At 51.4% G+C, this 15,330-nt stretch overlaps 1 protein-coding gene across 3 annotated transcripts in view; it reads right to left on the reverse strand.

Annotated features, from left to right (window-relative positions):
* Window positions 1-1,638: 1,638 nt before the first annotated feature.
* Window positions 1,639-15,330, reverse strand: part of CSF3R (colony stimulating factor 3 receptor) — a 34,486-nt gene continuing 20,794 nt past the window's right edge. For all 3 annotated transcript variants that reach the window (XM_084816211.1, XM_084816212.1, XM_084816210.1), the window contains exons 9-16: window positions 14,969-15,182; window positions 13,019-13,222; window positions 10,009-10,110; window positions 9,044-9,190; window positions 7,415-7,555; window positions 6,401-6,491; window positions 4,582-4,663; window positions 1,639-4,006 (exon numbers count right to left, since the gene is read on the reverse strand). In XM_084816211.1, coding sequence (XP_084672337.1) covers window positions 3,491-4,006; window positions 4,582-4,663; window positions 6,401-6,491; window positions 7,415-7,555; window positions 9,044-9,190; window positions 10,009-10,110; window positions 13,019-13,222; window positions 14,969-15,182 — 1,497 coding nt within the window. In that variant the 3' untranslated portion in view covers window positions 1,639-3,490. The remainder of the gene's footprint in view (window positions 4,007-4,581; window positions 4,664-6,400; window positions 6,492-7,414; window positions 7,556-9,043; window positions 9,191-10,008; window positions 10,111-13,018; window positions 13,223-14,968; window positions 15,183-15,330) is intronic.

Below are 15,330 nucleotides of genomic sequence, written 5' to 3' on the forward strand. Positions count from 1 at the left end.
CACTGCCCTGATCCCCTCACCCAATCTCTCTCTGCAGCTCATAATGAGCTAAGATGGGCAAGGATCAAGTAAGCAGGTGGTTGGCTTTACAGATGAGAGCACCTTGTCCAGTTCATCAGGCTTTCTGCTTCCGTTTTAAATGCAGGATCACAACTGACTCCCTTTACACGTGCTTCCTTCCCCCCTGCCCTTTCCCCCTCCTTCTCCCCGTATCCGAGTCTTCTATTATCTTTCATGGATCTCGTGCCTCTTCTTGCCGCAATAACTCTTTGCATGGAGGAAACTGAAGCGGAACACAACGGGGTGATTTGATAGCTCATTATCTGCGCTCTATTTAAAAACAACAAAGGGCATTTAGTGCAGGAGACCCTTTGAATGATCACGGCGTAATCTAAAGAGCCCACAAACTTCCATGAAGAAGCAATCTCAATAGCAGGATAAAAGCTCTGTGTGAAGGAGCGCTTTAAGATGTTCGCACAGCCTCATCCAGCTCTGTAAGTTTGTCTTTTTCGAGTATTAACTGGTCGCTGTGCTGTTCAGCGCAATCTATTCAGTATTGGGCAGGTGGATTCAGATATTTGTGCAACCTGTGGCGTATCAGAGACGACTGATCATATTCTATGGGACTGTATAAAATAGCTAAGAGAACGGGAGCCCTTTCTCCCCATGTGGAGGGATAGGGGAGCTCCTGTTGGGGACGTGGGTGCTCTCCTTGAGGTCTGAGAGATTCTGTCCGCTGTGCTTGCTGCCATCTGGCGGTTTATGCTTGACAGCAGCTTAGACAGCAGTTTGTGAGTTAACTTCCTGAGCTAATCTGACCTCAGCAGGTGGCGGCAATAGGGCCTTTGGGCCTTGCTTCGCCCTCAAACCTCCAGGAGGAGGAGAACGGGGCAGTCACTTCGGAGTGAGCATGCTGGGCAGAAGGGCTCAGTTGGGCCATCTGGGCCAATGTGGCCTGTGCTGACTGGGTCTCCACCACCCCCGGGCCCTTTGAATGCGGGGGGGGGGGGGATCCTGAAGCACAGGAACATACGAAGCTGCCTGGTATCGAGTCAGACTTGGTCCATCTAGCACAGTACTTTCAATATTGACTGGCTGCATCTCCCCAGGGCTTCAGGGAGGATTCTTTCCTGGCCCTACGTGGAGAAGCCAGGGGTTGAACCTGGGACCTTCTGCATGCAAAGCAGGTCTCCACCCCAAGCACAGAACCTCCTCCAGGCGTCCGAGTCCAGCTTGGGTTTGAGTGCACCTTCCCCGGCATTCACTTAGCCACTCCCCCATTTCTGAATTCTGCTATTTAGGCAGGGAGACAGACAGCCACCTGTCGTGTTACCAGATTTGGCATATTAAGACTTCACGCATGCGTTTTTCCTCTCCAGCACCCTGAAGAAGGGCACGCTTCTCAGATTGGGGCCTTGCCCCAAGTGACTGTTTGGGCTGGTTGTGGAGTTGGACTAGCCCTGAAGGAAATGGCCAGAGTGAGGCCTTGAATCTTGCTGTGCTCCTAGGAAGTTCCTTGGACTTGCATGCTGACCTTTCCCACTCTACAGAGACATGTTGTCCTGCCAGTTCCTGGCTGCAATGCAGGAAGACAAATGCAAGGGCCTTTCGTCCGAGTCAGGGCAAACAGGCGAAGAATTATGAAGCACCTTTAATTTGAAACATTCTATACACAAGATAAATAGCAGCAGCAGTGGGGAACAATACTTTAAAAGAAAGGGTGGAGTTCTCTGCTCTCCCTCCAAGAAACGTTATTCCCTTTGATTCCCCCCACCCCTGCTCCTGTTGAGAAAGAACATCCCTGTTTCTCTTTCTCAGTCCTCCAACCTGCTCCTTGGTTTCCTCTTGCTGCCCTTCCAGGAAGGCTAGCCCACGTCTTTTGGCAGCCCCCGGGCAAACAGGCCCCTGTGCCCCTCCTCATTTCCTATCCTATAAAGAGCAACAGAACAAGGACCGTGGACTGACCAGGAGGCTGCTATTTTCTCATAGTTTCACCCAGCAGCACAGGTGCCAGCAGCAGCAGTGCTCTCGTCAAGGCCTGCGGACCAGAGGGAGGCACCCCTGGAGCAGCCTGGTTGCCCTGCTGGTTGGGCCATCTTTGCCTTGAAGAGGCAAGGCTGCAGAGGTATACTAAATACTGGACACATTTAGGAAGTGCTGGAGGGCTCCTTTCCTCTCAGGCACTGGGAGAGCTTAGGACGCCCTTGCAGGCACATTACTTTCAGAAGTCATCCAATTCTTGTATTCTTTGGGGGCTGGAACAGCAACTACAGACCCATACTTCCCCATGAGTCCTGTTTACCCAGAAGAGTACCTGTTTTCTGCTACCTGACACTACCCCAGTTTTGTCCATATTTTGCCATGTGGGGACAGGACTTGAGGATGCCTTTGAAAAAAGGTTGGTGTGCAACATACATCCCCTGGGGTGTTTAATCTTTGGGGTGGGAGGGATATATCTTGAGTCTAGTCCATGTATGTGCCAAATGCACAGCCTGCCATCAGGGCCAGGAAGCAAGCTTGGTGGGAGTGTTGCAGGCACGCAAGAGTCCCTCTTTTTTTTCATCTGAGAAATGCTGCAAGGCATGCAGAACAATGCTGAACCTTGCAGAGAGCAGCTGCTCCTGTCCTGGGGTTCGTGGGGCGTCCGTTTGAAGGATCCTCCTCCTGGAATTCCCTTTCTGTGTTTCTTTTTGGTCTACAGACCCCTTGCTCAATTAAATTTTAGGTTGGGTTAATCTAGCACCAGGAGATGAAAGCTGCAAGAGCTGAATCAGGTTTATTCTTGCAGAATGAAAACAAACACACTTTCTTTCTTCTGCAAGAATAAACCTAATTCAATACCAGCTTGAGGTTTACCCTGCTTCTTGGGTTTTCCCTCCAGAACTGCCAGCCTAGGAGCCATCACTGGGCACTGGCACACCTCCAGTCCAGCACCAGATTTCTGCACATGCACATGTGTCCACATGTGCAGAATTCTACGGGAACATGGGAGGTGGGAGTGGTGTTCCAGCATCCAGCCACTGTGAGCAGCAGAGACCATGCAGGCCAGTGACCAAGGGAGCCACAGAGGAGAGGGAGAAAGAGTGTGTGTGTGTGCGTGCGTGTCTCCACTTTCGCTTTGAGAGGACTGAGATGGGCTGTGCATCATCCATTCAGGCTCAAGACCAGAGCAGCACAAGTTCCCCAGGAGGGATGAGTTGGAAAAGGTGCTGCAAAAAACAAGAAGAATCAAAGGCATGGCTGCTTTTGACGATCTTCACTCATCTGGGTTTGGCTGGGGGAGAGGAAAGGGCATTGCTCTGCCTCTGGGAACACCAACCACAACGTCCTCCCACTGCCTTGGCCTTTCTGGAGAGTGGGATGCAAAATACAGCTGGCAGGGTGTTTGGCCAGAGCGCTCAGGTAGTGCTTCCTCCATGGAGGAGGAGAATCAAAGCCACAAGAATCCACGGAGGCAGCTCCACTTGCATCCCTCCACCATCAGTCGGTTCTACAGCCTTCGGAAGTTGGTCAGGTCTTCATCGCCATCAATTTTTAAACCCTGAAGCAATGGGAAATCCAACAGGGCCCTGTCCAGGAAGAGGGCGCCCTCCTGAAAAGTGCAGCCGCTCCCTCTGTCTGTCTGGTCACTGTGGAACCACAGGTTCTCGTAGGGCTTTGGGCTGGGCATCGTGTCATCCAGCAGTGGCTGTGTGGAGTTGGAGCGCACGTAGAAGGTGGGGGACGTTTCTTGTTGGCGGCGGTAGCTGTCCCCAAGCACCTTGGCGTATTGGACGGACTCCGTGCCATTCATGTACGCGGCTTGTGCTGGGCCACTGGTTGGCACAGCACCATCGGCATCGTGGACAGAAGATTTGACAGAAGCTGTTGGCCCATCTTCCAGGGCCTTGGTGGACTCGCTCTTCCCGCAGGAGAAGCACTTCTTCTTCTCATCCGTTTCAAGGACTAAGATGGCAGAAACAATGACAGGGCTGAGCTCACATGCCTTAGGAGCTGAGAGGGTCTCCTGGGAAAGAAGGTGGGAAGAAAAGGGGGGAGGTTAATGGAAACCATGCAGATCCCCACGTAGGCAAGCGCAGTACTGAGCAAGCACTCATCTAGGTCAGCCTCTCCCTTCCTGTTGGTGGCCAGCTTCCTCAGGGACATTCAGGAGCAGGCTGTGGTGGGGATGCTCATCCCGTTAGTCCTCAGTCAGAGGTAGACTGCCTCTGAACACGAAGGCTTTGCACTTCTGGTTAACATAACTTGCATTCTTCTGGACCAGACTTCCTCAACCTGGTGCCTTCTGGATGTGTTGGACTCCCCATCATCCCCAGCCAGCACCAAGCTGGGGAAGGCTGGTCTGAACCAACAAAGCAAAGGTCTCGAACTCATGAACCATTGGCTTGCGGCTGCTGTGCTTTGGGAGGAGCGTGTGCCTTCCAACACTACATGCACAGCTCCGGGGGGGCGGTTGGGGAGGTTTCCGTTGTTTCCAGCTGTGCCGCCTGCAGATGTATCAAAGCACAGGAAATGGCAGCCACTACACCAGAAAGGCCAGGAAATGGAGGGCAGGAGCAGCAGCAGGAGCCCCACAATTACCTCTTGCAGAACCGCTGGGGCCCATCTGCCCAGGCTGCTGTTGGCCGGGTCAGGGACGCTGGGCCAGAACTGGGTCTTCATCCTGTGGGTCACATGAGAGAGAAACCTGGTGAGCCCTGGGGAGTGGGTGCCCTAGATGGCCAGGGTTCTAGGCCAGGGGTGGCCAACCTTTTTGCCCCTGAGGGTCGTGCGCAGCAGGGGTGGCTGAAGGGGGCCCGGGAAAAGACATGCAAAGCTCTTTGCTGACTGCCCTCTTAGAGGGCTGTTGCTTGTTACAGTGGGGTTCCACTCAGTGTGGGAACAACCATTCAGTAGAAGACTTAACACCACTACTTGTTGAGTTGCCCCATTTACAAGAAATAAGACACACACTGAGGACACTGGCGCTAATGGGTTTTTCCTCCCAGTGCAAATACTAACTTTGGGGGAAGACTTTTCTTCTGGACTGCAACAGGGGAGGAAAGGGTTAAATGCCCCCTCCACAGTTAAGAGCAGAGACATCACACTGGCAACAAAGGTCCGCCTAGTGAAAGCAATGGTATTCCCCGTAGTAACCTATGGCTGCAAGAGCTGGACCATAAGGAAGGCTGAGCGAAGGAAGATAGATGCTTCTGAACTGTGGTGCTGGAGGAAAATTCTGAGAGTGCCTTGGACTGCAAGAAGATCAAACCAGTCCATACTCCAGGAAATAAAGCCAGACTGCTCACTTGAGGGAATGATATGAAAGGCAAAACTGAAGTACTTTGGCCATATCATGAGAAGACAGGATACCCTGGAGAAGATGCTGATGCTAGGGGAAGTGGAAGGGGCCGACCAAGAGCAAGATGGATGGATGATATTCTGGAGGTGACGGACTCGACCTTGGGGGAGCTGGGGGTGGCGATGGCCGACAGGAAGCTCTGGCGTGGGCTGGTCCATGAAGTCACGAAGAGTCGGAAGCGACTGAACGAATAAACAACAAAATCCTACTTCCCTAATCAGGGTTCTCATCATGACCTGCGGTTTTGTAAGCACTGGTCTTGGTATTGTAGTTTCATTATGGCTTATGGCCAAACAAATACAATTTACTAAAAGCTTTTAGTTACAGAGTACTCTCTTCATGTTTCTGTGTTGGCTACCAGCTACTTTCTGAGCCTCCATCAAGCTTCTAGCCCATAATGTTTAACGCTTTCTACTTCTTTTCTCAAAGAGGGTTTTCTCCTCCTGTCCCGCTTCACCCCTCCTCCCCACAGTGTGCCTTTATTGTCATCTACCCGCACTGTCCTCTCCGTGTCTTCTCCCAATGACTAGAACAGCAACCCCCCACCGGCACCAAGACAGAGAATATTCTGCAATGGAACAACGAAAACATTGGGGCGAAATAAATGAGTGCAGATCCCTGGCAATCAGGCCAGCTTCACCCCGCTGAAGAATGGCTGTCTTCAGCCTAAGCTACCACCTTCCTCTTCCTGAGCAACATTCACGAGTGCAGCAAAGCCTCCCCTTGGAGTCCCGCCAGGCGTTGCCCTACCTCCCCCTCTGACACAGCCACCGGGCTAGTTCCCCCCTTCCTCGCTACTTCCCTGGCCTCTTCCCCTTCACCCCAGTTCCCATCTTAGGCCCTCTGGGCAGGGTCTGAGCCTCTTCTTTGTCTCCTCTGCATTGCCTGGCATTCAGATGTTAAATAGGGACCTGGGAAGCTGCCTTGTACTGGGTCAGGCCGCTCCTGGTCCATGTAGCCCAGTACTGTCGACACTGACTGGCAGCAACGGCTCGCCAGTATTTCAGGCAAGAGTCTTCCTGATGGGTCCTGCAGCTTCCAGCCCCTTCCCACACTCACCTTTTGCTCTTCTGGAAGCAGATAACCAGGACAATGATCATGACCAAGAGCAGCCCAATGAGCGTATACACGAAGAGGATGTCCATGTCATCTGGAAGAGAGATCACGGAGTTGGGCGGGCGGAGGCTGCATGCAGCCTCTACCTTTGGGGCTGAGCGGGAGGGGACGAGTGCTGTGCTGTGTGCATTTGGGCCTGGTTCAGATGTGCATGTGCATTCATTCATTGGCTGCAGGATGGGAGGGATGACTTGCATGTGTGAACAAACTGCCACAGTGGAGCAATTTTGCACACATGCAGCTGCAAAGCACCAGTATGGAGAAGCCGGGTGAAGCGCAGTCCCTTGGGCCGGACTCACCTTTGGGCAGGGAGTGGTGGGACACCCAGGAAGCAGCGGGTGGGTTTGTTACTGCTTGGTTAGGAGCAGGGGGTGCCGAGAGAAATGGCCCCCTGCTCCACCCTTTGCATTCAGGGCGGGGGGTCTCTGATGGAGAAGCCCATACGGGTGGTTTGGGGAGTTGCCCTGTAACCATGGGTGGTGGTGGGGAGACCCTAAATAGTTCTTGCTGGCCTTTCCTAGGGCAAGATCACATCTGTTTCATGCTGCTGCTCCCTTCATAGTGAAAATGTTTATTTGTACTGAGTATTTGTCTATCAAATCATGAGTAAAGAAGTCCATGAATCTCAGCAGCCATCACAGAAGTGCTGCAGCACGCCATCGAGCTTGGGGAGGAGCTTGCTGTGGTCCCCGTCCTGCTCCTGTTACACTGCTCATGTGGGCAGGCCGCTCGGATCAGGGATGAAATGGGACCCACATTAGCTTCTAGGACTCTGAACAAGCAACTGTTTTAGCCCAGCACCCTCAGCAGAGGGGTGGAGGGTGGCAGCTTCCGGGGAAATTCTACACACTCCACGTGGCTTTGGGCAAAGAGGTCTTCTGATCATTCTCTATTTCCACGATTCCTGCCAGGCACTCCTAATGCCACTCCCAGCCCCACTCCTGTGCATTTCCTTACCCATCGCCTTTGTGTGGAGTGTCAGGATACTTCCATTTGTACTCCCACCCACTGTAGAGGCCATTACATGCACGCTATATGTCCTGGAAGGCCAGAGGTGTGTGATGGTGAAGGCATCCACGGAGGAGTTCACAACAGCACCTGGAGAAGACAACGGAGGGAAGAGCAGCTCGGGTGGGTGGGGGGCACAGCTCCCCATGCTTTGGCCAAAGGATCTCTGGGCTGCCTGGCTGGATTTGGGGGGTGGTCAAATGTGGCCTGCCAGATGACAGCCAGCAGAGGAAGCCTTGGCAAGATCAAAGGAGAAGTGGGGAAAGGCAGAAGGCATCAAGAGAGTCCGATTTGGGCACAAGGATCGAGATGGGGCAGGCCACGGCCAGGCAATGGGCCCTTCCTTGGGCTGCCAGGGAAGAGCAAACTGTGAGCAAGAGGTGTATTTGTTAGGGTTGCAACATTGAATTCGAGGGTGGGGAGCCTGGGGCTCTCCAGGGGTTGCTGGACCACAGTTTGGTGGGCCACGGGTTGGGCAAGGCCGGCTTAGATGACCTGATGAAAAGCCTTTTGATTGGCTAATCAAGGGTGCACTTTTGCAGTCAGTCCATGGTTGACTGGCACAAGTACTTGCAACCACTGTGGGTGGCGGGAGGCCCCATCGTAGGAGCGGAATTCCAGTCCCCACTTCTCTCGCACGCAGGATGGAGGCCCTCTTCTGTGACAGGGCCAACGGGGGCAGGGGTGTGCACTGCGATCAGGATACAATGCGGCTCGTGCTTTCCTTACAGTTTAAAAAAAGCTTTCCATCTCTTACTGTTCTTTAAAATGAGGGAGGCAAATATTATTTACTATACGTGGCACTCAGCAATGGTCTATTTATAATTTACAAACACTGTATCGAGTGCTTGAATTACGAGGGAACGAGCCTTTTGTGACTGCCCCTTGTTTTTCACAGACTACCAGGGGTGGGGTGGGAATATGATTTGACTAAAATGGCGGGGGGGCTGAGTGGTTGGGGCTTTTTCTTTTCATTAAAGGCCACCATAATTCATGCACTGAACACATTGGTTCTGTATGCCTGAGAGCTTATCTGCTCGGCCTAAATTCCTTCCTTTGGTGAACCGATAGCATCTGTGGCATTGGTTCATTTCTGAATAAACTGTTTCCTCGCCCCTTTATATCTTTGTGCTGCACAACTATTGTTCTGTAGATAAACTCTGGTTTTCTTTGTTGCACAACACATACAGTTTTGATTCTCCTTCTTTAGTCTTTGTGCCTTAGGCTAAAGAAAGAGAACCGGGGGGTGGGGGGAATGGGGTGTTGAATCTGATACCGTTAGGGGGAAACAGAATGAGGAGGGGGGAAATCCCAATGGCCTGGCTGCTTTTCTACTCCAGATCTGAGTCCAAGACTGATTCAGCTGAATACTCTTCCGGCATCGCAGAGGCAACGGTGCGGGTGTCCATGCCACAAGCAGCAGCGATGCCTCTTTCCAGCCAGCTTTAACTGAGGAAAATCTGCCGTGGGCTTCCAGCCTTGGGTGCCCCTGCTGCCCGCTGAGTTAGCATTTGGGGGCTTCTCCCTGCCTTCTGCTGGGGAACACAAGGAGTCACATGTGATGGGGACGGAACTCACTGCTCATGTCTTCATTGGAGCCAGTCCAGAAAATGGTGTAGTTGGTGATGAAACCATTCCGCTTTTCCACCGGGATGGGCTCCCAGCGAAGCTCAGCTGCTGACTTACTGACACTCCCTGGATGAAGTTTGGGGCTGTCAGATGGAGCTGCACAGAGAGGGCCATGCATTAGTATCACCATCAGCAGACCAGGGTCGATGGGGGCTGGGGGGCACCTGGAGCTTCATAGGGCAATGTGGACTAAGGCTTGCTATGAGCGACCCCTGGAAGATGTTCCCAGCTCTACCTCTTAGAATATGAAAAACAGGAGTGCCTAAGCCCCCCCATCTGCAAAAGGAACGGTTCGTATTAGGACTCACTCAAATATTACCCCCACACACACACACCACCACCACCCCCTGTCATGTTAGAAATTAAGCTGTGGGGCTCAAAACAGTGTATTGGGAGTGGGGAAGGTTTAGAATCAGGTAGCTATTTAGATTTTCCCTCTACGTGCTCCCCCTCCCCGCTCCCCTGGGGGTAAAACAATGCCGAGAAACAGTTAGAAGCAACTGCATTCCCCTCCTCTGAGGCACCAGCCCTCAAATGCTGTCTGAAGGATAGCCCCACGCAGCTCCTGCTCTCCGTGGCCCCCTCCCTCGGGAGCCTGCCTCCCTCTCACTGCCAGGGTCACCAGGGGCTCTTGCTCCCCCTCCTCTTTCTCATCACCATTACTACCCTTTGGTTGCCTGGCAGGCAGAGAGCCAGGGAGCAAGGAGGCCATGGCGCCTCGTGTGCCTTCCCCTTCGCAACACTGATGTCCGGGCCAGAGTGAGAAGCCGGGGAGCAGGCAGGTTGCCATGCGGAAGAGGAGTGGCGGGTCCGGGGGCTGTTGTCAGTGGGCCCCTGCTGGGGGGTGAGCCACTGGCAGGTGCCCCACCTTGACGGTGATGCTCTGCTAGGAATGGCTGGAATGGGAGGCACACCTTTCTGCCTGCTGTACGTTTCCACAGACCGGGGCACCCCCACTCCGTCCCTGAAGAGAGGGTAGACGGAGATGTTGTACCGCTGGAAAGGTTCGATGCCTCCTGGAAGGAAGAAGGGTTAGGTTGTCAGGGGATGCCAGGCTCGAAGGGGAACGTCAGAGGATGGGACTGGGAGTGCTTCCAGCTCATGCCACCCTATTGTCATGCCATCGCCCTGCCGCATACACTGGAGATTATACGGGGTCCAGATGAGTCATCTTTAACTTGTAGCCATCCCATGTCCCCCCTCCCCCCCCAGACTTCTTCAGTCTTTATTCTTCCCCAATAAATCATCAAGGACGAAAAGATGGAATAGTGAACAAGGCCTTCTCATGGGTAGCCCTAGGAGCCCTCAGTCTGACAGCACCCTGGCCTTGGAGAGCTCTCCAAGATGTATGCCAGAGAGGTGTCGCAGGTTCATGCTCTTTGGGTCTTGCCAGTCAGTGGGGCGGTGCTTGGTTTTTTTTTACACCAGTCGCCGAACCTTTTCAATGGGAAATGTTTTCTCTTGCTGAAATGGCAACTTCGGATGCAAAAATTTCATTTCGCTCTATTCCAAGCAACTTCTGTTATATGTTTTTTGAAATGGCTTTTAGAAATTGTTAGTTGGATTTCAATGATAAGATGGCATGGTTTTATGATTCATGTTGCATGCCACTCTGCAGCTGTATGCCACTCTGTGGAAGACTGATTGATTGATTGCATTTATACCCTGCTTTTTTTCCTCTTGCAAGGAACCCAAGGCGGCTTACATTATCCTCCTCCTCTCCATTTTATCCTCACAACAACAACCCTGCAAGGTGGGTTGGGCTGAGAGTCTGTGACTGGCCCAAAGTCACCCAGTGAGCTTCCATGGCCGAGTGGGGACTAGAACCTGGATCTCCCAGCTCCTAGTCCAACACTCTAGCCACTACACCACGCTGGCTCTCCAGCAGAGCATATGTTATTATTTGTATCATTATTCAGGATTATGGTGGTAAGTGGGTATTTTTTGTTTTGTCAGTTGCCATACCTATACCTATATCTAGCTATGCCTATATCAGAGCAGAAATTGTGGAAGGACACTGCAGCACCGCAGAGTGGTTTCTCACGGGAAAGAATCCCACAGCACCTGGCCCATGTTGATTTTCCCACTGGACCCATTTCCATAATTTGATCACATCAACAGAAATCCAGAATTGACAGAGGTTGAAGGCTCTGTTAATTCTTCCACAGCTAAAGGTTGCCTCCCTGCACCCCTCTGCAATGGAACAGCAGCTGTGCATTGGACATTTCCGGGGGGGGGGGGTATTTCACAGGGATTAGGGAGCCAAGCTGGACGTGTTTGTTCATGTGTCTGTCCTGCTCACATAGAGAGAGGGTGGGAGGGGATCTAATTTTTAAAACCAAAGGTGCTGCTATAATGGCAGGGGCTGCCAAGTCCCCCTTCCTGGCTCTGATTGCCATCTTGATCATGGTCAGAGCACTTTTTAAAACAAAAAATCCCAGCCCCGTTTTTGTGCAAAAATGGGACCAGGAAATATTTTTTGTTGTTTCCTGAGCTCAGGGAATGTGCACAAATTTTTCTTTTTTCTTTTCTTTTTCTTTTTTCGGTTTTCCGTGGATGTGCACAACAGTGGGAAACCAAAGGATACCAGCTTGCCCCTCCGGCACCTCTGCATGCCGCACTTGGGAAACATACAGGTGTGCAGGAGGCCAAGCCGGTATCGAGTCCCCTTCCCCATAAAGACCCCTCAAGCCGCCTTCGTTTTGAGAACTGTCAAAACTGAGGTGGTGATGAGTGATCTTTTTATGGTGCTTTTAAATTCCTATAGGCTTCTATAGGAATCTGAAGGTACCCCGTGCCAAAAATCGGGAGTGGGGTGTGTGAAATCCAGCCCCCCAGCACTGCTCAGCAAGAGCAGCAGGGGCTTCTGCCTCTCTTGCAAGTGGCTCGCTGACCAATGCCCTTTACCCACGATGGGTTGGCATTCCTTGCACCTAGGAAAAAGAAACCAAATGCACAGTTACAAGATGGGGGATACGTGGCTCAACCACACTACAAGCGAGAAGGATCTTGGAATTGTTGTCGATCATAAGCTGAATATGATGTGGCTGCAAAAAAGGGAAATGCTCTTTTGGGCTGCATTAATAGAAGCATAGCTTCCAAATCCCGGGAAGAACTAGTTCCCCTCTACTCAGCACTGGTTAGGCCTCATCTGGAGTACCGTGTCCAGTTCTGGGCACCACACTTTAAGAAGGATGCAGACAAACTGGAGAGGGTTCAGAGGAGGGCAGCAAAGATGATCAGGGGACTGGAAACAAAGCCCTGTGAAGAGAGACTGAAAGAACTGGGCATGTTGAGCCTTGAGAAGACTGAGGGGAGATATGATAGCGCTCTTCAAGTACTTGAAAGGTTGTCACAGAGAGGAAGGCCAGGTTCTCTTCTCGATCATCCCAGAGTGCAGGACAAGGAATCATGGGCTCAAGTTACAGGAAGCCAGATTCCGGCTGAACATCAGGAAAAACTTCCTGACTGTCAGAGCAATATGACCATGGAACCCATTCCCTAGGGAGGTGGTGGGCTCTCCCACACTGGAGGCATTCAAGATGAGGCTGGACAGCCATCTGTCAGGGATGCTCTGACTTGGATTCCTGCATTGAACAGGGAGTTGGACTTGATGGCCTTGTAGGCCCTTTCCAACCCTACTATTCTATGATTCTATGTCTGGGTTCACATGATATGCCAACCCATCGTGGGTAAAAGAAACCCTACTGCAGACCGTGGGTTATCAGGGTGGGTTGTTCGGGAAAAACAACCCACCCCAATCAGAACAGTACAGGTTCAGATGACGTGCTAAACCACGACGGTTTGTTCTGGGAAACAAACCATTGTAGGCTGGCGTGTCGTGTGAACCCAGTCTCTGTGGGGAAGAGCCGCCCTTTGTCCCCTGCAGGGGCTGTTCCCAGGGGTGGAGGAGACTTCGGTCACCTTGGATGAGGACTTCTGTGATGTCACCGTCCTGCAGCCTTGTCCAGCCAACGTCATCACTGTCGGCGTCTCCAGGTGAGCCCCCAGAGGTCACCCTGTGCCACTCGATGACGTAGCCAGTGGCTGGTGCACCTGGGGGATCCCAGCCTATCCAGATGCTCTTCTCATTGTGAGGAGATGCTTGGATCTTAGGCACAGATAGACCTGTAAATGGTATCAGAAAATGCCAGAGAAATAGAGCAGTAGCTGAGAGAGCAGAAACTGGAGGCTTGCCTGGAACCCGCTGTGGTGGCTTGCGGGGGTGGGGTGAGCAGTGGGAAACCAAGGAAATTCATTTCTTTTCCAAGGACTTCTAAAATCAGCCCCCCACCCCCCCACGTACCCATTTCCCTGGAAACTGAACTATCTTATGTTCTTTTGCTATGTCAGCTGTAGGGAAAAAAACCTGAGCCAGAGATGGGAACCCTCAAACGCAGGCCATGTTTTACATGGCCCCAGTACGCTGACAATGCACACTCACGGCTGAGAGACAGGCTGGACAACTGACAGCACAATCCACCCAGAAGTAAGTACCACGGAGTTTCATGTGGTTTACTCCCAAGCAAGCATTAAGGATTGCAGCCTTAATCACCAAGAAAAAGGCCAATTTAGATAATTGATTCAAGAGTGCAGGCATTGCCTCAAATCAAGTTTCCCCTTGGTACATCAGACCTTTCCTTAGAAAGAATGCTAATCAGTCGAACTGAACAAAATAAATTTACATTCTTTAGGAGGGTCTATTTCTTTGGAAAGAAAAAAGTCCCTTCTTTTCGTTTCACCTCTCCTCCTTTTCTATTCCCCAGTCCTACCCACACCCTGTGAAAGACCCTGTAGCTAAGCATCCAGACTGCAGCTTGCTCATAGCAGCCCATGGTGCCTGCCCGTGCGCGTTCATCTGCCTACAGGCTCAGTGGTGGGCCCAGATATTCCCAGGAGCCGTAGCGGGTATTTAGTTACTGGGCAGAGCAGTTTAGTTTCATAAGACAAAAAAGAAGTGTTCTTGTTGGTGTCTTAATTTCAAAGTATTTCTAAGCTGCTTTTCAGAGCTACACCCTCACAAAGTCATGTACATAAAAAAAAAGATACAGATATAAAAAATGTATCAGAAAAGATGTATACTACTACAGAAAGCTGCTTTGGCTAAGCCATTTGCCTATTATTATTATTATTATTATTATTTTCATTTCCATACTGCCCAATAGCCAAACCTCTCTGGGCAGTTCACAAAAATTACAAGCCACAAATATAAGCCAATAAAAACATAATATAAAATCTTTAACATACAAAATTTAAAAACAATTTAAAGCACTTCATAGAAAATAAGCATTCCTGATTTGAGAACTGAGCTCAGATAGCGAGTGGGGGTAGAAGTAAGAGCCAAAGCAGCTCGTGGGCACAGCAGACTCCTCCCCTGGTGATGGACAGGGTGGCTCTCCTGGAGCCAGGGGGGCACCTCTGGGGACTTGCCTGTTGTTGGCCCCCTGGATCAAGCCCAGGATAACAATGAATATAGCAAATATTGTCCCATATTTATATGCTTGTCCTCAAAAAGGGTTTTTTCCTATGGTTCTCAATACATTTGGTAGAGTGCCATAGATTTAAATTACAAAATCTGCTTAATTTTTTTAAATGGATTATTAGTCCCGCTGTTCCCAAGCCACACAGCCTGCGTGACCTCAGCTTCCATTTGACATGGCCTACAAAACGTGTCCATTTTCCCCACTGATAATGCTGAATCTCGCTGCTGCTGCCGCCACTCAGCCACTGGCCCCAGGTTCTTGCAGAGGGAAACAGCGGAGCCGGGCACTTTGCTGGTAGCGGATACATTCCTATTTGTGAGACAGCGATTGTACAGCAAGAGATGCTTACACATCTCCAGAGGGGCCACCCCCAAACCGAGCAGGCTCTTACCTTTCGTCTCCAGCAAGAGGACTTCGGTGGGTTCGGCTGCACCTTGTGAGTTGTAGGCCGCAAGATAAATTCTCCGCGTTCCAGAGGGCACTGAGAAAGTGCACTGCAGCTCTGTGGTGTTGCAGAGAGTGAAGGGCTTCCCTTTGTGTGGCCTGGTGCTGAGTGTGGCCCAGTAACCCAGGATTTTGCCATGGGTCTCATTTGATTTCATAGGCTTTATGACAAGGAGAGAATTCAGAAAGGAATGTTGGTTGATTATAAATCAAACATGGTACCTAGAATCTGCTCTGACCAGCTTCCACAGAATCCCCAATGAAGACAGGCAGATTACCCTTTTCCTCCCTACTCCACTCGCCGCCCAC

Source organism: Heloderma suspectum, chromosome 10 (genome assembly GCF_057233095.1).
Source record: "Heloderma suspectum isolate Gila_16-S chromosome 10, 16-S_ref, whole genome shotgun sequence".
In the NCBI taxonomy this organism is placed as follows: domain Eukaryota; kingdom Metazoa; phylum Chordata; class Lepidosauria; order Squamata; family Helodermatidae; genus Heloderma; species Heloderma suspectum.